Here is a 23,459-nt window from a genome sequence, read left to right on the forward strand (position 1 = left end):
AGCGGCAATATCAACATGAAATGTATTATTTTTAAAGCCCACAAAGCTGAACGAAGGGGTTTGCCAAGAAAACCTGGCCCTACCCTTGTGCAAGAGGAAGTAACAGAAAGGAGAGGTACTTATGTCTTTTGATGTAACAAAATGCCGTCTTCAAAATGTTGGTCATTGTGTGTATGTTCCTTGCCTACATAAAGGCCACGTATATGTGCCTAAAGCTACACAGTAGTTATGTGAACATGTAAGATTCTGTTTGTGAGTCCATTAATGTGTGGTCTTATATTTTGCTATTCACAAGTTTGTGGTTATGGAATAGATTCATATTAAATGTTACATTTGTCGTGTTTGTCCTATGAAGAATTTCATGTCAATATTTTCATTGTTCCAAACAATGATTGATTTTACTGTTGGAACTTCTTCAGTTTTCTTTCAAAAGCTTATCACTTTGAATGCACGTCTTTGCCCTTTTTATGTATGTGTGTTACATTGACTTCTCTATATTAGCTTTAATGTCCTTCAGGCTCAACATTTATAGACCTGTCCAGTAACTTCCTATTTATTTGGATACACTTGGATATACTTCAAGTGTATTATAGTATGATATAATTTGAGCATGTTGCTCTTCTTATATATTGAAAAAATACACTTCTTAAATATTTCTGAAAAGGAACTATTTACACACCTTTCTCTAACAAGGTTTTCAGAGTACTCATATATAAACATATATATATATATTCCTCACAGTGTTTTACAACAGCATGTACATTTGCTAACAGACACTGGCAAAAGGCACTGGTCTATAATTGAATGTAATCTCACTTTGGGATAACTGCCTGCAAATTGAGGTGGTTTTTGCCTACTTTGCACATTTTCTAGGGGCAGGTTATTGGGTACCTTTTCAATTATTACAGTAGTGATTGTGTTTGAAGGCCATCTTTAATTATAGTTTCAAGCATTCATAATGACATGAATGAGCATTCAAAATATTTATACTATTTTTAAAGTACAAGATGTCGGACAGTGGGGTGTGTCAGAAGAAAAGGTGGCTATTTCAGTTGGCAGAAAAGAGGTCACAACTGCTAGAGGTAGGAATACAATTACTAAAACATATTTTATTGTACGACAATGTAAAAATGTAAATGTTTTCAGTGTGTTCCTGTGTGTGTTTGTATGTGTGTATACACAGACACACATATATATATATATATGTATGTATATATATGTATATATATATACATATACATATCTTCATATATCTGTATCTATGTCTCTCTTTATATATATTAATATATGTCTACATATATATATATATATCTGTATCTATGTCTCTCTTTATATATATTAATATATGTCTACATATATATATATTGTCAACAATGTGATCCTTTGATCCTGCGCGCTCGATAACGGGTGCTCTGCATTGAGGCCAGACCATGGCCCAATTTAGTCAATTTTATCACAAAGGACGCAGCACTCAAGATTTGGATTTTTAGATTGGTTTAATGAAGATTAAGCACTCAGACCAACGCATTTCAGCCCTCCCACAGCTTTGTTCATATATACACACATATATATATATATACACACATATATCGTAAGGTAGCCCTACAATGTGGCCTAAACCATGAAGCAAATTGCATCCACACATGTTAGCACTGCATAAAATACAACAGAGACATCACTCAAGGCGTTGTGACAGAAGCTCTCCATCTCCTTAAGAGTCAACTATCTTATTGATTTCATGTCAACTGTACTGCTCCATACATGGTTGGTGACTCTTGTTATTCTTCTGTCATGAACAAAACATATTCAAATTTCCAAAGTGAGGGCCAACACCTCAGTGTGAAGGTAAGGGGGTCATACAGACACCTTGAAACTCAGAATCTCACCCAATAATGTTTTGGGAAATCATGGCACCAGAATGATCTCTACTGCCTTGAGGTAATTTAAGATCCCTCCGATAGGGTGAAGAAAGCAGGTAAACATTAATCCATCTACTGCTGCTGCTTTACACTGTAATGGTCAAAGCGCAAATTAACCACATTTTCCTATATTATAAAATGAAACTATTGCTCCAGCAAAAGAGAGCATGACGAACTATCAAAATATCAAAATAAATATGCAAGTAGTTAATCTAGTTAGCCGGATGATTACTACTTTAACAGATGTGCTCAAAACATTGGAAAACATCTGATTTCCTAATAGCCTCAATGGAAGATCTTGAACTAGAGAATTATGCTGATCGAAAGCTGGTTCATCATCCATGCACATTTGTCTGGTAATGTAAACCTTTTGTTTAACTCCCCATTGCATTCAATAACTGAACCTTAAATACAGGTCCACAATGTCTGTTGAAAACACTCTACTGAGTGACTTGCTTCTTTGGTGTTGAAGTGTCATGCTGTCAATGCTTAGTGAGAAAAAAAGATTTTTCCTGTCCATTGTTCTTTTCTGACCTATTTGGAAGCCAATAAAGGAATACCCAAAGAGACATTCTTCTGCAGTTCAACTAAAAGCAAAAGAGGAAACAGTGGATAAATACAAGCAGAAAAGTGGTCAATAGCACTCCCTCTTTCCAACAGAAGAGAACATGTCTGATAAAGCATCCACTATGGGATGCCCATGTCAGCTATTTTTGTTTTCCGGTGGACAGCAAGAAATTATGACTGCCCAATACAAATAAATTGGGAGCCCTGATCATTTATTTGACATGATCTGAACCTGACTGGCTTTCCTACAATGGGTTACCTGTCTCACAAAGACATGAATCCAGTCACAAATAGTCACTAAAATCATACAAATGTTTGTGTGTGCTCTTTGTTCTTTCTGAAATTTACCTGTGTCTTTCCAGTCATGTTGTTTCTGTCAGTGGGTGTAAGCATTCATTCTACAAATCTAAAGTTTAAAGCCTAGGGTTAACTCGTGACATGGCCACAACATGGCAGCTCATTTAAAATTATGTGTTAGTGCCTTTTTTCACACACAGTCCCAATGTCATCTACACCAGAAGACCAATCAGTAGTAACTGGGCCAGCCATCAACCCCCAATGTTGGTCTGCCAAAATAGCAATTTTCTCATATCCATAATCGGAAAACCACATGTGATGTAAACTGCTATACACTGATGAAATTCCATTCACACCCACCCTATGAATACCTTGGTGACCTTCCAAACATGTTGCCTTACCCATAACATCGTGTAAGGAATATTGGTACTAGCAGAATAAAAGACCTATGCCCTGACCAATGTCTCTGCTATGCCCAAAAACAATACCTCATTACCATAACATGCAGAGACTCCTAAATAGGCAGTCTTTGCTTCTTCACAGAATCAGACAATAGATGGCACTCTCCTTTGTCCTCTGGACCTCACCATGGCAAACGATCCAGCTTTCTATCATTACAGTGGCAAACCTCTCTTCTCACTATTATGTCATCACTCTCTAAGACAGGAAGTGCAGAAAGGTCATTTTTTGTATAGTGTTTGGACAAAGTAGATCACATTTATACATTTATGCATTCATGTTTTCATTCAGTATTTGTTAATCCACGCACACATTTATAAATTGGTGGCATCTCATAGCCACCAATTTAAAAATTGAAATGTATTTTAAATGTCATTACTCTGCAGCAGTGGTATGTCTTAAACAAGTCTTTTGTAGACATTCCAATGATTGATTCTCCTTAGACTTTCTAGATGTGTTCCTTGTTTTTTTATATTGGAGGCAGACTTTTAGGTGGGCACTAAGTCCTTCAGGCATTTCTTATTAGTACCAACAACACATAATGTATCTTATACAACAATGATGATAGCCAATTCGTGCAACTATGTATGCATCATCATGCACTTCACAAAACCACAGTCTCACTAACTCACCTTAAAACATTTCCTCTTAATCTCCCTAAAGTGTCTGAGTCAGCCAGGGGAGTTGCACCAGAAATGTGGGCCCAAATTGATGTTCCTGCAACAGAAGTTCCATATGCTGAAGGTATGACTGTTAAGAAAAACCTTTAAGCTGTCACAAGAATAAAGTATCCCCAAAACCATTGTACTTTCAAATTAATGTGATGGAAATCTACAAACTATAGCCACTTTTTAAATACATTTGCCACTGATATTGCTTTTGCACTCATCGGGTAACAAAAGTATTAGTAAACTCCATGAAGAATATTCCTGTACAGCTATTGCAAGTTATCTCATGGACAACATTAACAGACCTATTGAGTTCTTAATGTCAAACATATTTTTGTGGGAAACCTTACTTCATCTACAATACTTATTTTATATCTGTAAACAATGTAATCAATATAAACCATACATGGTCTTAAAAGAAAAGTGTATACTTTAACACATTTTATTCTTTTTATACAATTTCTTGTCTGTATACTGTCTTGGAGTTCATGAACATATAAAGAAGGGTATTTTTTATATCTTTTTAAGTTCCTGGTGGGCCCAGGAGAACTGCTGGGGAAGAGAGAATTTCTGTTGACATCCTTAAAAAAGAGGAGGCTCCTCCAGCAAAAGGTATTCTTGTAGTTTATTTATGTTGGAAGGTGCTTTGATTCCTGTTGTTTTTAAATGTACATGTTCAAAATATGTTTTTGACAAATGTATGGAGTTTTATTTCACTCTCACTTGCATGCCTGTTTACGCTTGCATGCTTTACAATATTGGATGTTCTTAAGTGTATACTCCTGTTGTTCATTGTTCCAAAGTATACGCTGTCTTTAAAGTGCCATGGGTGTCAAAGACAGCTGTTCTATAAGAAAATGTGCCTACTTTTTTTTTTTTTAAAGGAAGTGGCACCATCAGCTAGCTTGTTCTAATATCTTGAGGCCATGATTGTTTTTGATAGTCTTAAATATGGCTTCTTTCTTTTTTTGTTTTATGTTTGTGTTTTTGAGTGCTCATTTTAAACATCGAATTGCATGCAGCTTATAATCTTTGGTGAGGTGCGAATACTTATTTTAAAATATTGCTATCTTCATGCCTCCTTCATTGAAGGATCACACATAATAAAATTTAATTCTGGTAATGATATCTTTAAAGTGACTGCCGTTCCCAAAAAACCTGCCCCAGAAGACAAGGTGCTGGTTTCCAGAAGGGAGGAAGGCACGCCTGCAAAAGGTACACTTGAAACAGTTCTGACTTACACAGCTTCTGTCTTTGCTTTTCGTGCATATAAACCATTTCGAATGAAGCATCTCTGTTTGCTCTTTGTATTTTATTGTTCATTTATGTTGTTTCTTTTTGAACCTTGAGCTTGTAATGTTAAAACAGTGCATTTAAATTATTGTCAAGATGTTAATATTTTAGACTGTTGATGTTGTTTTCTGATAATTAACATTAGTTCAATTAAGAGGTCTAAATATTAATGCTGTACACCTAAGTAATATCTTTTAAGTGCCAGGAATGGCTAAGAAAGCTATACCTGAAGGAGTATGTTCCTTCCTTAAAGGTATAATGTTTTATTTGTTACTTAAATGTGTTGCATGTAGTCTGTGTGGTTTTCAAGTTGTTTATTATCAGCTTTTTAAATGGTACCATTTCGTATTTTAGTGTTTATGTATGTAATGTTTTAGTTATGTGGTTCTTTTGTAATATTCTTTTCTGCTTCAATATAAAAAAATATATAGAACGACTCATGTTTCCCAAAAGAGATTTTATTTAGGTTTGCCATATATTAAAAATCCCTATGATTGTCATGCTTTTAGATTGCTCCTAAAGGCACCACAGGCATATTAACAACAAACAACAAACAACTTGAGCCTTAGTCTAGTACTTAATCTTAAATATATACATATTCTTATAGTAAGACAGCATAGCAACAACATCATAGTACAATAGAATGATCAAATGCAATCATATGGTGCCTCTGACAAATACAGATATAAACAGTTCAATAGACTCAGGATATTAAAATACATTAGTACACTACAATGGAAGTAGAAATAAATGTCATCATTAGATAGAAAATACTTTAATGCATACTAGTGTTACATTGGACAGATTCAAGAAAGAACTGTTCTATTTCTCACTTACAAAACAGAAAACTCAAAGCCTGCCCATTTCTCTGCCACAAATATAATTAGAGCTACCTGACCTCAAACAGCACATAAGCTGTCACACAATTTTCAGCTGCTGTAATGCAGGGGATGGGTGCCAAGGCTATTCCCTGGGAGGCCCAATCAGCAAGATCTCTAGTACAGACTTAGGAAATGATTTGAACATATTTAAAATGCTAGAATAAAGGATACTAAACATCGACATCAGCTGCTTGAGGGTTCCAAACCCTGAAGCGAGAGCTCACTCACAGACTTGAAAAAGGCACTTAAAATGAAGACAAGCAAACAGTGTAGTATTGTTCCTTTTGTGGCAAAGGACTAATAAATAGGCCCACATTTACCAAGTTACAACAAAACTCAACTTCTACTGCACTGGAAGGAGCAATCTGTTCACCATCTCCGCCATCTCCTTAGGAACAGTGTGGTACTACGTGCTGATTGGACTCAAAAGAGATGAGTAGAAGCAAGTAAACCTATGCAATGAAGCTGATTATCCAGCAGAACAGAACAGACTGTTTTATTGTAACCCAGTGATTCCAAAGCCGTAAACTGTACACAACAAGAATATTAATTATGGGGAGAAGGTAGAAAAATGTGATTAATTAATTTTATTTATTTGCTGAGTTTTATATAGCGCTGGCTAGACCCGGAGGTATCAGAGCACTTTACAAGTTAACAAGTCCATTCATCATCTGCTCAACTCGTAATGGCCATCTGACCACTTGGCTCACTAGTTCCACAAGCCAACCTAAAATTTAGACCTACCCCCACCAATACATAGGAATGTGCAGTTAGCATATAAATCACATGGAGATATGTGTGCCTTACATTCTGCCACTCTCTCATACTCAGATATCTAACTTGCTGATCCAGATTCATAAGTTGGTGCATATAGCGTGCTCCATTCTCTGCCCTAGTCAATTGAGGAAATGCATTAATTGCCCCTACCTATGAACATATTTTCCTAAGGATTCTCCCCAACATATTGCAAGGAGACCAAGGAATTGCCATGAGTCAGGAACAATGACACTTGTAAGAATGACCAAAGCGTGCCATGTCCTCCCCTTAGTGGCAGGAAGCTAGGAGCCCGATTTACCATGGAATTTTCTAGTCTGAAGCCTGTCTTAAGTCAGAGTAGATTGTCCTGAATTCATCAGGTTTTTTCTTGTTGTAAGATTGTCTAAAGTGAAAATAAAATCTTTGTAAATCTTGCTCATCGTTTGTGGTTTAAAGCACTTTTAAGACTAAAGTTTGAACTCTTCAGTTAATCTTTCATGTTGTTATCAGCAGGGCAGCTGTTTATGTTTTCTTTATTTAATTTACTTGGTACCTTCTTTTTTGCATTCTGTTCAAATGTTTGATCATTGGTGCCTGTGTTTGTTGGAACAATGCAGTCTCTTCAGCTTTAAGCGAAGTTTAAATACAGCAATTCTTCCAATTTCATGTCCCTACTTCTCAATGTACCTGTCTGTTTTACATTTGTTTTGGAGTTTTTTGTGGTTTGTACATGAAGCAGCCTTTGTGCTGTGCTTCTCTATGGGATTCTTACTAGTTGCTAATAGGAATGGCGCAGTTTTATTACTCTAATTTAAAAATGCAAAACTTTTGTGAACTTTCACTTGATATCTTTAAAGTGCCTGAGGCGCCCAGGAAACTTGTCACTGAAGAACAAGTGCCTCGTGTTGTTCCCAAAAAAGAAGAAGCTCTGCCGACAAAAGGTACTTAGAATTCTAGCACCAACATTTCTTTCAATGCCTATTCTTTCTATATTTTGTTTGTCTGTGATATTGTTTTCATCATTGTGTGCAATTGCTTATACATATGTTTGTGTACTATTTGTCTGTATCATCTTTTCATTTGGAGTTTCTGATATAATCAAAGACAGAAACACCGGTTACAGTTGGAGAAGGTTTATTTGCCAACTAACACCTCCAAGTCACTTCACAACAATGCCATCATTCTGTCCCCAATATTGTAAGGCAGATGCCCGAGCATATCATTATAGATAAAACATGGGGTCAACAGGGAAAGGCGAGGATAGGGAAATACCAAGAGGGATGGGAATGAGAATAAGTATATTGGCATGTAATCTTAAAACAAAAGGGTACATATATGTAAATAACAATTGTGAGAGCTAAAATACTGCACATGTTCCCCTTTATAAAAAGAGGAATAAATTAAGCATGAGATACAATACTTGATGGAAGAGCTCATAACAGATTAACATAAGTATACAATATTTGATTGTGCAGTCATTGACTAAACATAATGTAGTGGCCAGCTATCACATACAGTAGGGCAAGGCACTGCTTAGTTCCCTTATTTCGTGACATAATCTTTGAACCATGCCGGTTTCATCCTGCTCCTATTTGGTTTCATGTTACCATCAACTTCATCGTTGTCGCTGGTCCTAGCTTGTTTACCTGGCAAGTCAATCAATAAATAAATATGGCAGTGTACCTCAATAGTCTATCCATGCTCCACATCTTACATCCAGCACTGCTCCATTTTTCCGCACCTGTGTTATGCTTTTGGGCTCGGAATATCGACTGTCCTTGGGTTTCAGTATTCTGGGAGTTGTACTATTAACTTGTCTCCTATCTTCCAAGTCTTCCTAAGTGCTCTTTGTTTTATGTTATAATATGCACTGTAGTTTTCTTGACGTAGTTTAATCCATTCTCCCAATTCATCACTTTGGACCCATATAAGATATCCTACTCACAAAACAATTAGGCTTTAGTTTGGTTCCAGGTACTCTCCCTTTAGGTGACATGAACAGAGATATTCCTGTGACAGTATTTGGAGTCAAATGGTGAGACCATAGTATGTCACATAACAATTTGTCCAGGGATGCACCTGGAATTGTGGCTAGTTGTAAATTCTCTTTAGTCATCCTATTGGCTTGCTCTACCAAACCATTAGCTCTTGGACAGTCTAGAGCTGTGTTTAAATGGGTTATAGACAAGTTACTTAGGAAATCCCTCATCTCCTCAGAGTTACATTTTACCCAATTATCATATATTAATTTGTTGGAAATGCCTTTTGTACAAAATGTGTCCATGAGAAATTCTAGAATTACTTTGGTGGTTATGGAGTGTAATACCCTGGTCACTATCCAATGAGAATGATAATCAATCAACACAATCATGCACTCCCCATACCATGTCATGTATTTAAGGGGTCCAATTATGTTTACAGCTAACTTGTCCCATGGTTTACCTGGTATTTCTACCGGGGACATTGGGATTTTCCAAGCAGTTTAAGATTTGTCACTTTAAGCACATTTTATACAGTTCTTCACCATGTTTTCCACAAGGATGTCCATGCTTGATAACCAATAATGGACTCTAGCCATGCTTTTAGTTAGACTCCTTCCTGGGTGTCCGTCATGTGCTAAATCAGCAAATTCTATCCCACAACTTCCGAGGTGGTAATAATGTGTCTTCTCTTTTGAGTTCCCTTGATATTTAGTTCTTGCCTGACTCCCCAAAAACTTGGCAAATCTTCTGGTAGACCATATTGTTTGCTAGGCCACCCTTAAACAATCTTGTCTATATGTATTGACTAAAGTGTACTAATTATGTTTACATCTGGACGCACTGGCACTTTAAACTTGGCATACTGACTTTGTAGCAGCTGTACATGGTGCACTAATCAAAAGATGGATTAATTTCATGTGGGTTTTAATGTAATGTCTCCATTCATTTGAGAACTGATTATGTTTACATCTCTATGCTTCAGCACTTTAAAATATGGCACATAGATCTTGTAGCAAATGCATTAGGTGCATCAATCAAAAGATGGATGATTTTTCTGTGGTTTTTAATGCAATGTCTCAATTGTGAGTTTTAATTAACTGAACAATAAACTAATCCAAACCGAATCACTCTTGTCTCTTACCCTGGTTAGGATATCATCCTCCTCAGTCCCTGACTCCCATTCTTTTTTTTTTTTTTTTTTTTTAAACCTTTATTTGACATTTCAACCAAGTACAAACACGGGCCTACAACCCCTAGGGCCGGCCGCTAAGCAGTTGCAACACAATAAAACAATCAAAACCCAGACTCAGCATCCCGGGGAGCAGATTCGCCACGTCCAATATACATACTGGTTGTAAACATATCAAGTTGGTAACAGGATAAAAAGGTTCCATTTTATAATATAAGATAGAAGGATCAGGTGCCATACAATATCTCAAGTTGCGAAAAAATGGGGGGGGGCGAAATAGCATATGTCCACAGTTAAATCATCTTCGTGTAAGTCAGCGGCGTTAAAACATATTATTAATGGTAAGCGAGCGTACAAATACAGTTCACGCCAGCTGAGTGCCCGCCCAGTAGCACTGAAACATCGCGAGAATTGAGGCACATATGAAACAGCAGAGATGGCCATAAAATTGAACCCACTACACTGACCCGGAAAGGAAGAAAAGAAAAGGGCAAAGAAAGATAAGAAGAAAAAAGACCATGGAAATAAAACGAAAACAAAACACCCATCCCCAACCCTGCACCCCTGCAGATGACTATGGCCTACCCCCCAGCAGCGTGCCTGTCGCCCAAGAACTGAGACCCGAAATATAAGACCCAGAGAAAGACAGAAAGAGATTAAACCCCACCCAAAGAGGGGAAATGGAGGAGGGCTAACTTCTACGTGCTCCCGGTCCCTCTCCCCCGCCCTAACAAAGGGGTCCCCCCGAAACTGTCACATCCGAATAGTCCAAACTGAGAAAACATCCCGGGGGGAACCACCAGCCCTGCCCCGGACTCCGTTAAGCTAATGAAGCAGTCCCGTTATCGATAAGACCACAGTGAACAACCAAAACAACAGTCTCAGCCTTGGCCCCGTCGATCGAATTCGCCGAGTCCCTCAGACGAATAAAGCCCCAACATCAAAATGTCAAAAGATACATAAAGGTGGTCGAAGCATAGTCCAGTAGATGGAAGAAGAACAGTAGATCCCAAAGTAAGCAGCTGGTACCGACGATGTCCCTCCCCGTCTACAAAGCCAGGCCTTATCACATCCGCCATCTTGATATACCGACTGGGGAGGGGGTTCGACACAATCCAAAACAGTGCACAGTACCAATTAAAAGGTTCCAGGATAGGGACAGCAGTTGGATGTTCCGACAGCTGCAAAACCGGGGATTCCAAAAAGGTAGTTAAGTCACCGATCACAGCCCATTCAAGGAGATCCACTTCTGTAGGGGCAGGCACAGCTTCCAGCACTGGGTCTAATTGCGCCACTGGGACGTCGATCAAGAGGCAAGCTGGCTGCCGGGTCTCGGGCATCGAGACAGGATCCGGTCTCAGTCCTTTAAGTCCATCTGCCGCCGACAACAGGCCGCAGGTCTGAGCTGCCACAGTCGCCTGAAGTGCCTCTAGGGCCGCCAGCACCTCCCGCAATGATGGGCCCCTTTGGGCCTGCTCCGCCTGGTTCCACATTTCCTCAGGCATAATGGTCCCCACGGAGAGGCGCCTTCTCCGGGGTGAGATCAGCAGGAGCAGGACTGTGCGGTGAGGGACCAGCCGTCAGTATGCATTAGTACGCGACGAGACTCCAACCCAGGTGCGCCGGCGATGCAAGTGCCGGGCCTCCTGGTCAGGGACCCCCGCGACACCGCACCGTGCGTCACTCGTCTCCTCACCTCCAACACAACACCAGGCTGCATGTGATAGCAAAGCAATCCAAAAATTTCCGAAATTTCCAGAGACCGGACCCTGCCGCCCTCAACAGTCCGCTATTGTTCAACTCAGACCCGGCTAAGCCAGCACTCGAGACCCAGGCTTTCAGACTGGGTTAGGCCACAAATCGGTCCACGACGTTACTCAGCTCCACAATGTCAGAAAAACCCCGGGACCACACCATCGGAGTGCGGATTAGTTCACACACACAGATCCAGGGCAGGAAATCAGGGTTTCTCTTCCCCCGTCACCTCCCCCCTCACTGGTCTGATCTTGACTTCCTAACTGAGTCTGGAACGCATCCTAGCACGGGACGCACTGTTTTAGTGTATTCAGGCGCTTAATAAATGTTTTTATTATTATTATTATTATTATTTCTATGCCTTTGGTGAAAAAAATTGGATTCAGGGGTTTATGGTCAGTACGCGAAGTAAACAGTAGGCCCCACAGGATGTTATGCAAATGCTACAACTTGTTTATTGTTATCCATGACTTGAGTTAGAATGGCCCCTAACCTTTTGGTACTTGGGTCAGTTGTTGGACTGGGTGGTTTTGCACCTCACATCAAAATTTCCAAGGGTAGGAGCAGAAATGATTGCTTGTTTAATGTTTGAAATGTGTCTTACAACTGTTCATTCCATAGAAAAGGAACTCCTTTTTTTTAGCAATTCCCTAAGTGGTGCAATAAACATAGGCATGTATTCAACAAGTCCTACAAATTACCTGAGTTCATCTTTATTGGAAGGTGAGGGTGCTTCTCTAACTGCTTCGATCGGTCAACCTTAGCTTTTATCCCATCTTTGGAAATAGTGTGGCTAAAGTGGTCGACTGAACCAACACCAATTTGACATTTGTCTAGCTTCAGAGTTACGCCTGCTTCCCTTAGAATTGCCAAGACTAATCTCAAGATACCGTTATGTTCGGTTTGTGAGTTGATATATATCAAGACATCTTCTTGGAAAACTAGAACATTTTTAATAATTTCCAAAATGTTCTGTTATTCTTTGAAAGACTGCAGCAGCAAAAGCTAGGCCAAAAGGCATCCTGCAATACCTTTATGCACGAAAGGGGTTATAAATGATGTATGACATCTTGATTCCGGGTGGAGGCCAACATGATGATATACCTGTGAAAGGTCAATCACATTAAAACAGCTAGTTTTGACCATCATGCACATCATATCATTTATCCCAGGAAGGGGAAAACGATCCACGCAAATGCTTGAGTTAAGGTTGTAAAACATCACCTACTGGTCATGCAAGAGGAAGATGCCCTGATCTCGGCCTCAATTTTGTTTTAAATTTATTCTAGCCATCTAATGTTTCCAACCTTACACCTCCCTCATTTTACCCATCTTCCTCCACCTGTGGATATCACAGGCCAAATATGTATCAATCCAGACTTTAATTTGTATGTAAATATAATAGACTGGAGCCACAGCGCTTCACCTTCTGTTTCTTAGCTTTGCACTATAGAAATGCATATACATACATACAGCAAGCTGGAATTGTCTGTGTAGTTTTACAAAGGGCAGGAACACCTTAACAAATATTGTTGAAGATATGCTTTTAAAATTGTACAGAAATTAAACATCAACCCCAGTGACATCTGAAATGAGGAGTAGACATACACAGATAGAAATGAGGTGTTTTACAAGTGCAGGCTCTGGCTTAAATCCCCAAGGCATATTCACCACAGAGAAGCTAAATATCACGTAGGTATATAGGGGCCCATTAATGTTACATTTACTAAATTAGTTTATATCATTGCCTCAACAAATGACTAATGTGCTATAAAGATGCACCTAAATGAGCAAAGAGATGTGATCTAATAATTAAGTTGTTGACCGTTATTCCTGCAGACCCTGATTCTAACCCCAGGTTCCCCACTTGGCCCAAAAGAGGTTCGACACATTACTTATTTCCCCATGCCTAAAGTTGCAAATATATTCTATGACAAATTCCATTGACCATCACAACCTCATTTATGCAAACTGAATTGTAGTGCTGTTGGACATACCTAAACAAATCCAGTTATGATTTTTACAATATAGTATTCTTGAAATAAATTTCTTTAGTGCCGGAAAAAATAGCACCAGAAGAAAAAAGACCGGTGACTAAGAAGGAAGAGGCCCTTCCAGCCAAAGGTACATCCAGTTTCTGTTTACCTCTTTCATGCTTGTCTTTAAGACGCTCATGTGTTTTTGTTGTTCTTGACAATTTGCTTGTCATTCATGTTTTCTCTGTGTCATGAGCCCCCTTAGTTTATTTGTTGCCCCTTAATAGAAACTCAATCAACCTGTGCCCTACTTTCAGGTACTTTTTCACCTTTGGCATTAGATGTCTGTTGTATTCTGTTTTGCCGTTCTATTTCTTTGAAATTGTTTTAGTTTTTAAATACTTTTGTCACACATTATTTATCTCACATCACTTACATATCTTTCTCAAATATGACCTTTATCAAGAAAAAGTGCTGGTTCTATTTAGTGTTTAAATGTTTTAGACAAAGTGTAGAAATGTCTTAAAATTGCATACTATCTTTAAAGTGTCTGGAGTACCAAAGAGGGCTGTTCCAGAAGAGAAATTACCAGTTGCTGCTCCTCAGAAAGTTGAAGTACCACCTTCTAAAGGTACTGCTTCTTTTGGAATACAAATTATAGATATCCTGCCAATTCTTGCACTCCTACTTGTTTATGTTGTATTTGGGTGTGTTTGTTGTCAATGCTATGCACGTGTAACATGCCTTATTACACTATCTTTCAAAATATTTCAGAAAATGTTCAAACTGTTTACACAATTTTTAAAAGGAAAGAATGGAATGCTGCTTTGAAAAGAAAGCATGCTTTTCACCACTTAAAAGAGTTGCACTTACCATGCACATTGTGAGGTTTTAGTCTGATGTCGCAAAATAACAATCTCTTTTGTTTAAGTGCAAATATGTTAAAAAGTGGGCATATTAGTGTTGTCCATGCTTGTCCTTAAAACGCTTATGTGTTTTTGTTGTTCTTGACAATTTCCTTGTCATTCATGTTTTCTCTGTGTCATGAGCCCCCTTAGTTTATTTGTTGCCCCTTAATAGAAACTCAATCAACCTGTGCCCTACTTTCAGGTACTTTTTAACCTTTGGCATTAGATGTCTGTTGTATTCTAATTTGCCGTTCTATTTCTTTGAAATTGTTTTAGTGTTTAAATACTTTTTCCACACATTATTTATCTCACATCACTTACATATCTTTCTCAAATATGACCTTGATCAAGAAAAAGTTCTGGTTCTATTTAGTGTTTAAATGTTTTAGACAAAGTGTAGAAATGTCTTAAAATTGCATACTATCTTTAAAGTGTCTGGAGTACCAAAGAGGGCTGTTCCAGAAGAGAAATTACCAGTTGCTGCTCCTCAGAAAGTTGAAGTACCACCTTCTAAAGGTACTGCTTCTCTTGGAATACAAATAATAGATATCCTGCCAATTCTTGCACTCCTACTTGTTTATGTTGTATTTGGGTGTGTTTGTTGTCAATGCTATGCATGTGTAACATGCCTTATTACACTATCTTTCAAAATATTTCAGAAAATGTTCAAACTGTTAACACAATTTTTAAAAGGAAAGAATGGAATGCTGCTTTGAAAAGAAAGCATGCTTTTCACCACTTAAAAGAGTTGCACTTACCATGCACATTGTGAGGGTTTAGTCTGATGTCGCAAAATAACAATCTCTTTTGTTTAAGTGCAAATATGTTAAAAAGTGATCATATTAGTGTTGTCCATGCTTGTCCTTAAAACGCTTATGTGTTTTTGTTGTTCTTGACAATTTCCTTGTCATTCATGTTTTCTCTGTCATGAGCCCCCTTAGTTTATTTGTTGCCCCTTAATAGAAACTCAATCAACCTGTGCCCTACTTTCAGGTACTTTTTCACCTTTGGCATTAGAAATCTGTTGTATTCTGTTTTGCTGTTCTATTTCTTTGAAATTGTTTTAGTTTTTTAAATACTTTTGTCACACATTTATCTTAGATCACTTACATATCTTTCTCAAATATGATCTTTATCAAGAAAACGTTCTGGTTCTATTTAGTGTTTAAATGTTTTAGACAAAGTGTAGAAATGTCTTAAAATTGCATACTATCTTTAAAGTGTCTGGAGTACCAAAGAGGGCTGTTCCAGAAGAGAAATTACCAGTTGCTGCTCCTCAGAAAGTTGAAGTACCACCTTCTAAAGGTACTGCTTCTCTTGGAATACAAATAATAGATATCCTGCCAATTCTTGCACTCCTACTTCTTTATGTTGTATTTGGGTGTGTTTGTTGTCAATGCTATGCATGTGTAACAATCCTTATTACACTATCTTTCAAAATATTTCAGAATATGTTCAAACTGTTTACACAATTTTTAAAAGGAAAGAATGGAATGCTGCTTTGAAAAGAAAGCATGCTTTTCACCACTTAAAAGAGTTGCACTTACCATGCACATTGTGAGGGTTTAGTCTGATGTCGCAAAATAACAATCTCTTTTGTGCAAATATGTTAACAAGTGGTCATATTAGTGTTGTACTTGTTTGTATATTTGTTATGTGTATTTGTAAAGTCCACTATTACTTGCAAGGGTATCCTGGTGCTGAGAAGATGTGTCTGCCTAGCCCTGCCCATGGTAGATTGGTTAATAGAAAAGCCAGAGCTTCAGCTTCTTTTCTAAGTACCCTGTATATCCTCAAACTGAGCAGGGGTCTGTGCCCAGCCCTGTCTATGGTAGGTGGGGTATTTCAAAAGCCAGGTCTTTAGCTTTTTGCAAAGTGATAGAAGGGAAGAGAAAGCTCTGATGTGGAGTAGAAGCCATTCCACTATGTTAACAACAAGGACCCCCTGGTACAAATACGTATCCTGGGACAGGGTAAACAATGTATGTAAATTAACACTCCCAGGCATAGACTTAAACGGTAACACAATAGAGTGAACAAACAAACTACTAGGGTTTCAAAAAATATACATTTTTAATTCAATTAAAAAGACAATTAATAACAATTGGTGCAATAATCAAAGTTCATAAAAGAGTCCTAGACTAATACATATGGATTCACAAAACATTTTTTTTTTAAATTAAAAGGAGGTTAGATGGTATCCGGTCGACGCGTTTCAACATAAAATTATGTCTTCATCAGGACATTTACCATCCAATTTCTAGAGATAGATTCACGTGCAGGGTACACACTCTTCTCTATTTTTCTAGCTGTATTTTAGCTGTGTCAAAAGACTCCAAACTGGATATTTATTTAACAGCACTCTATTGTGTTACCGTTTAAGTCTATGCCTGGGAGTGTTAATTTACATACGTAGAAGCCATTCCACACTTTTAGAATAATTAAGAGAACTCCCATCCTCCTGATGTGAATCTGTGTATGCCTGAGATGTGTGCGAGCCAGAGTCGTGTGGAACAGAGGTGTCAGGCTGGTTGTTGGAAAGGAGATGCAACTAATCTGTCAGGTGATGCCTTAGTTGTGTCGTACATTTAATGTGTTTCAGAGGAATTAGAAATATGTGCATTTGTGTATCAGGAGTCAGTGGAGCTCCATGAGGTGTGGTGTGATGTGAGTTCTGTGTGGGAGACTGTTGATGAGTCAGGCTGTTCTGGATGGTTTGTAGTCTTCTAGTGTGTTGCTTGGTGATCCCTGGGTGCATGGTGTATCCATAATCCACTGGCTGGAGACTAGGGCCTGGGTGACAGTTTTTCTATTGTTGCTTCACAGTCATTTGAAGATCTTCCTCAATATCTGCATGGTGAAGCAGTAGGATGCACTGATGGCGTTTACTTGTGTGGTCATGTCCAGTTTGCTGTAGATGATCAGCACAAGGTTCCTGGCATGAGTGCGGGGTGTGGGTGTATGTCCGTGTTCGGCTGGCCACCAGATGGAGTCCCATGGATGGAGTCTTGTCAAAGATCACTACTGTTGGTGCAGGCGGTGAACTTGTTTCTTTTGTTGGAGGTCTTGTCCAAGAGGGAGAGTATGAGTTCTGTGTCATCCACATAGGAGAGAAGAGGGATCAAGTATGAGTTGACGAAGTTGGGGCTGAGCGATGAACCTTGAGGCACTCTGCAGATGTTTACTGGCTTCCAAAGGGTAAGATGCCAGACTGACAGCTTGTGTTCTATCAGTTTAGAAGGAGCAGATCAAGCGGAAGTCGGTTCTTCTATGCTAATCTTGTGCAAGCGCCTGATGAGTTTGGGGTGTGAGGCCATATTAAATCCTACAGAGAGGTCCAGGAGAATGAGGAATGCCATGTCTCCTCTGTCAAGTATCATGCTTATGTTGTTTGAGCGCTGTTTCTATACTGTGGTTGACTCTCAATCTGGACTGTTTGGCATTGAGGAGCTGATGGTTTCTGATGTGATTGATGAGGCATTAGGTCATTAGTTTCTCTAAGACCTTTGCTGGCAGGTTCATGCCAGTGGCATGCTTCCTAGTGTCTGGAAAATGTGGCTGTGTTAATGGAAGCATTGAGGATGGGTGTTAGTTCTTCACTGATCAGTAAGAACCCTTTGGTGAAGGTGTGATGGGCGCAAGGGACATATGGGGCTCCCAAGTAGATTGTCCTCATGATAGCAGCAATTTGGCACAATTTTTTGTCTTATTAGTGGCTCTAGAAGGCAATAATCTTTTGTTTTGAAGTTCTCATGAAATCTACCACAGAGAAAATATACTTAAAACTGTAAACATTTAGCAGCTAAAGGTGAAACACTTAGAAAGAGCTATCAGCTTGCTAAAGTCAAATAACAGCAAATGTGTCTGTTATTATTTAATGTCTTGATATGTGCTTTGCAACAATGCACATTCATGTATGTATTTATCCATTCATTTAAACCACAAGCAGAAGCATCAATGATATTTGGTGTTAGTGACATTTCAAGGTTTAACAGGGCAGGAAGTGAGTGGTGGAAAGGGAAGGCATCAGTGCTTAATTTGAGGTGGTTGCAAGTGGGGCACTGTTATTTGGGGACTGCACTTTATTTTTTGTTTTTAGATTTTGACCCAGAACAAGAGAGAGAAAAGCAGCAAACAGTTACAGGGAGGAAGAGAAAAACAAACAGTAGCAAAGGGAGAAGACAGGGATTAAAAGGAATCCAAGAGAGGCAATACAGAAGCAGGTAGATTATATTGCTGGATGAAAGAGGCATGAGAAAACAAGACTAAATAGCCTTGGTTTCTGCAACCCAGAAAGTTGTTATTAGTTGATATCAGTTGTAATATGTGTTAACAGTAATGAAACGTAGTTGGGAGCTCAGGTGGAATTTGTAGTATGAAATAGCAACAGGTAGAGACATACTATAATGTGCAGAAAAACAGATGCAGTATTTGTGGCAGGACTATTTTGTACTCTTGACCCTCAAATCATCCCTTTATTTTTGTAATTGGTGCAATGTGTGTGTGGGGGTGTGTGGGTATGCATGTGCGTGTGTATGTATGTGTGATACACACACACATATGGGCATTTTTAACCCACACTGTGGGGACTAACCAGTCATCACTGTATTGGTAATCTCTGACACAAGCAGACAAACACCATCCATCTCTGTATGACCCATGACCCAAGGGGACCATTCCCATAGTGCTTTTAAGTACTTTGAAGCAAGTGTGTAAAAAATAAAAAATAAAAGCACAGTTATATTTGCTTCAGTTCACCTTATAACCTACCCCATTTTCAAGGAGCACTTGGAGTTAGAATAGTAAATACACACTCCACTAAAATGAACAGTCCTTGTGAATATAGGTATGGTATGATGTGTATGCTTGTGTATGTGTGGTTTTGTGGATATGTGATACATGGAGAGAGAGACTTAAAATGTGACAGACGGGGTCAGCCTTCTCTAGTTGCAGACAAACAGGACAGGTGTATCTACTTGTGCACTTTTGTGTTTGCCATTTTACGTCTACAACTCTTGTCACACTACATGTTCTTATTGTACCGTGTGTATCTTAAATTTGCATATCCCTTTGTAGATGTTTGTCACTTACCATACCATTCTTAACATTAATATCTTTGAAGTTCCAGAGGTGCATAAGAGGTCTGTCCCTGAAGAAAAAGTCCCAGTTGCTATTCCTAAAAAGGAGGAGGTACCATATGAAAAAGGTACATTGACATTTCTATGTGCTAAAACTTGTGTCTTGCTTATGTAAATCATATATGATTACAATTCACATGATATAAATATTTATATGTTTTGTTGTATAAAGTGAGGTATGTCTAAATTGCTTCTACATGTTACATGTGCACTAATGTATAGTAATGTGTGCTTGGGAAGACTGTAATTTGTTTTAAATCAAACAAATCTTTTAAAGTGATGCCTTTTTTTGCTATGCTGCTACTCTCCTTAAAATACATGTTTGTCACAAGACCAATCATACTTATATATCTAGAAACAAAATTGCCTGATATGTTACCAAATATTACAACAAACATATTTAATGCATTTAAAGTGCCTGAAATTCCAAGAACATTTGCTCCAGAGGAAAAGGTTCCTGTTGCTGCTCCTAAAAAGGAGGTGACACCACCAGCTAAAGGTATAAGAACCCTTTTGTTAACAAAAGCAAAAACTTAGTTGGTCCACACTGTCAATGTATGTCTCAGAAGATATGTTTTTTATGTGAGTTATGCTTGTGTTGTTTCCTACGATTTCTTCGTCTTCACTAAAATGAAACAATATTTTTAAAGTGCCTGAGGTCTCTAAGAAAAAAGTGCCAGAAGAGAGAGTGCCAAGTGTCATTCCTAAAATAGAGGAGGTCCCACCAGCCAAAGGTACATAAAGTCATGTAAATCAGTAACAATTTGTTATATTAATTTGTAATGCTACGCTACTGTTTTTCATGGCTTCTAGCATCAATATTGACATGGCATGCACTTTTCATGCACTTGAAAGAGGAGCTAATAGTTTAGGTGCAGCATTAGTTTTGTAGCAATTATTAAAATGATTTCAGACTATTCCATTACTAAAAACACCTCACTCCAGTATTCATGTAATTCCTATTTCTGAAGTGCCTGTGGTTACGAAGAGAATCATCCCAGAAGACAAAATACCAACTTCCGTGGCAAAGAAGGAAGATAAAGCCCCTTCAGCTAGAGGTACACCTGTTCTTCATAAAAAGAAGTGTTTTCTTACTTTTGAGCTTGCTTCGGTTTGCTCTTGCTTCAACTATCTTTTTGATATATTTACTTATGCTTTGATGCAATAGTATTCAATGTCAGTTTCGTGTTTTTAGTTTTGCCTCCTTTATATATTTGCTCTTGTGTCATTTATCTTTTTAAACACTGTTAGTTATGTTTTTGTCCGTTGTGTTTTTTGGTAGCAATATTGTGCTTAAGCTCCCTTTACTTGCCAATTTATGTGCATCTTAATAAACAGTTCTTAAGTTTAGAAAACGATATTTCTCTCTGTGACCATGCACTGTGTGCTATTTCTTAGTTTTTGGGGGGCCTTCAGGGCTCTTAACCAAAAACACATCATGACTATCTTTGTACATAGTAGCACCCTTTAAGATAACGTAATATCTTTAAAGTTCCTGAGGTGGCAAGAAGGCCCATTCCTGAAGAGAAATTACCAGTTGCAGTACCTAAAAAGGCAGAAGTTCCTCTTCCTAAAGGTATTCCTTCTTAAAACTGAAACCCTTGTTTGCCTTTTTTATGTTTAATGTGTACATGAGTATGTGTGTGCTTTCCTGTGGAACTTGTCTGCTCTTCAATAAGCCAATAAAAAAGAACAGTGTTTTTCCTCTAAATTCTGAACCTAGAATCACAGGATCAATGTTACAAACTTAACTTTCCCAACATTTTGTGAATCATTTTGTCTCCGTGTGTCTGTGTATGTATTCCACATAACTATTACAATTTAAGCTGTACATTATTATCAAGTGCATTATAAAAAGTCTGGTCTCTGCAGCCTAGAATTAGTTGACTCTGATATGTAGCAACATATGTTCTATGAACCCGCTAGAGTATTATGCAAATAACATAGAATAATATGCCTAATAAATATTTATTGCTCTATTTTGAAATGAGCACCTTTATCTCACCCATCCTCCTTGGCTATTACCTTTATGTTTTATTAATCTATTAGTGTTATTTATCCAAACTCTGCAACTACCTCTCCACTGAAACCTAATCTGTGGAATCTCTCTGGTTCTTTGGACGTGGCTTGACCCCAACAATCCTTGTCATATCCTACTCATGCAGCCCTTCATAACCAAGAACTGTTGTTTTTCCATAATCATTTTCCGTGATACACTGTAAAGTTTACACTTGTACAGGATTTTATCTGAAAATTTGTCATGTAATGAATATTGAAGATGTTTAAGTCTAAAGTTAAGGTACTTTGCAGCAGGTATTATGTATACCTGCGGTATTTGTTTCATACATGCAGGCCCTTAATAACATGCAAACCTGTGCAAAACCCTATCGACCAGCACTAGTAGACATAGTTTTGTACCAAAAAATAGGTCTACTTGACATAAGGCATTAAAAATAAGAAATGTTTTTATTTCGCCTAATGTTTCCCCCTTTGCATGTGTGCTGCACTGTACAGCATACATCTGAATCAGAAAAAGATTTAAAGTTTGTCTAGGCATAGTATTTTCTGCTGGAAGGGGGCCCTTCCAGGACTGAAATCATGCTGGACACATGTAGACCCCTATGCAGTGAGGCACAAATGTGTGTACATAGCACTTGGAAGCCCAAGTGTTCACCAGCTAGGGGAGGGAGCAGGATAGTGCCACATCTCTAGATATGCTACTGTTCTCTGTCTCCAGTAGCGGTCGGCAGTAGGTGTTTCTGTAGGGCGGTGATGTGGGCAGGGGGAGGGGCAGGGTGGGGGGTAGTAATGTATGGATTACGGAGTTTTACAGGTAAGTAAACATTTAAATAAATAAAACGAATTTTGTTGCGTGCACTGCATCACATTTGGTGATGCAGTGTGCGCAACGAAATTCATTTTATTTATTTAAATGTTTACTTACCTGTAAAACTCCGTAATCCATACATTACTACCCCCCACCCTGCCCCTCCCCTGCCCACGTCACCGCCCTACAGAAACACCTACTGCCGACCGCTACTGTCTGTCTCTCTTCTCACACAATGCACTGCAGCCATTTTGTTTACTGTGCTGTATTAATATGGTAAGTCTGGGGCACAGTTATCAGTGCATATTTAACATTTTCTAATATCTTTGAAATAGCTGAGGAACCCAAGAGGCCTCTCCCTGAAGAAGAAATGCCTGTGTCCACTCCCCAAAAGAGGGAGGTTTTACCTGCAAAAGGTAAAAGTAAAGGGAATTATATGTGTTTGTAGCAGTATTTCCAAAAACAGTCTCTGTGCTATTGTGAGTTTATTAATGGCATTGTGTGCACAGTATTTGGTTAATCTCTGTCATTGTGTAACAGTGAGTGTCATAGTGCCCCATTTGCTTTTGTTTCTTGATTAATATGCTGAAAAATCTTAAGTGAGCTTCTCACAATCATGCACTTGCAATTTCTTAAAGTGCCTGAGGTTCCTAAAAGAGAAGTCACAGAAGAAAAGTTGCCAATTGCTGTGCCTAAAAAAGAAGAGGTCCTTGCTCCTAAAGGTATACCATGCAGTACATTTTTGAACAGTAACCTCTACAGAATTTACTGATATTTAGAAACAAATTCTGAAGATTATTGCATGTCTCTGTTTTGTTCATGTTGATGGTATTTTGGTGTTTTC

General features: G+C 38.4%; 1 protein-coding gene across 1 annotated transcript in view; it reads left to right on the top strand.

Annotated features, from left to right (window-relative positions):
- The window catches only part of TTN (titin), a 379,890-nt gene that overhangs the window by 166,933 nt on the left and 189,498 nt on the right, over positions 1–23,459 (top strand). The window contains exons 84-100 of the mRNA XM_078681496.1: positions 38–115; positions 1,002–1,082; positions 3,906–3,986; positions 4,439–4,522; positions 5,048–5,125; positions 7,698–7,781; positions 13,822–13,890; positions 14,290–14,373; positions 15,083–15,166; positions 15,872–15,955; positions 19,773–19,856; positions 20,204–20,287; positions 20,439–20,522; positions 20,760–20,846; positions 21,281–21,364; positions 22,951–23,031; positions 23,254–23,337. Of these exons, the coding sequence (XP_078537622.1) occupies positions 38–115; positions 1,002–1,082; positions 3,906–3,986; positions 4,439–4,522; positions 5,048–5,125; positions 7,698–7,781; positions 13,822–13,890; positions 14,290–14,373; positions 15,083–15,166; positions 15,872–15,955; positions 19,773–19,856; positions 20,204–20,287; positions 20,439–20,522; positions 20,760–20,846; positions 21,281–21,364; positions 22,951–23,031; positions 23,254–23,337 (1,395 nt within the window). The remainder of the gene's footprint in view (positions 1–37; positions 116–1,001; positions 1,083–3,905; positions 3,987–4,438; positions 4,523–5,047; positions 5,126–7,697; positions 7,782–13,821; positions 13,891–14,289; positions 14,374–15,082; positions 15,167–15,871; positions 15,956–19,772; positions 19,857–20,203; positions 20,288–20,438; positions 20,523–20,759; positions 20,847–21,280; positions 21,365–22,950; positions 23,032–23,253; positions 23,338–23,459) is intronic.

The sequence above is a fragment of the Lissotriton helveticus genome, chromosome 3_1 (assembly GCF_964261635.1).
Source record: "Lissotriton helveticus chromosome 3_1, aLisHel1.1, whole genome shotgun sequence".
Lineage (NCBI taxonomy): Eukaryota > Metazoa > Chordata > Amphibia > Caudata > Salamandridae > Lissotriton > Lissotriton helveticus.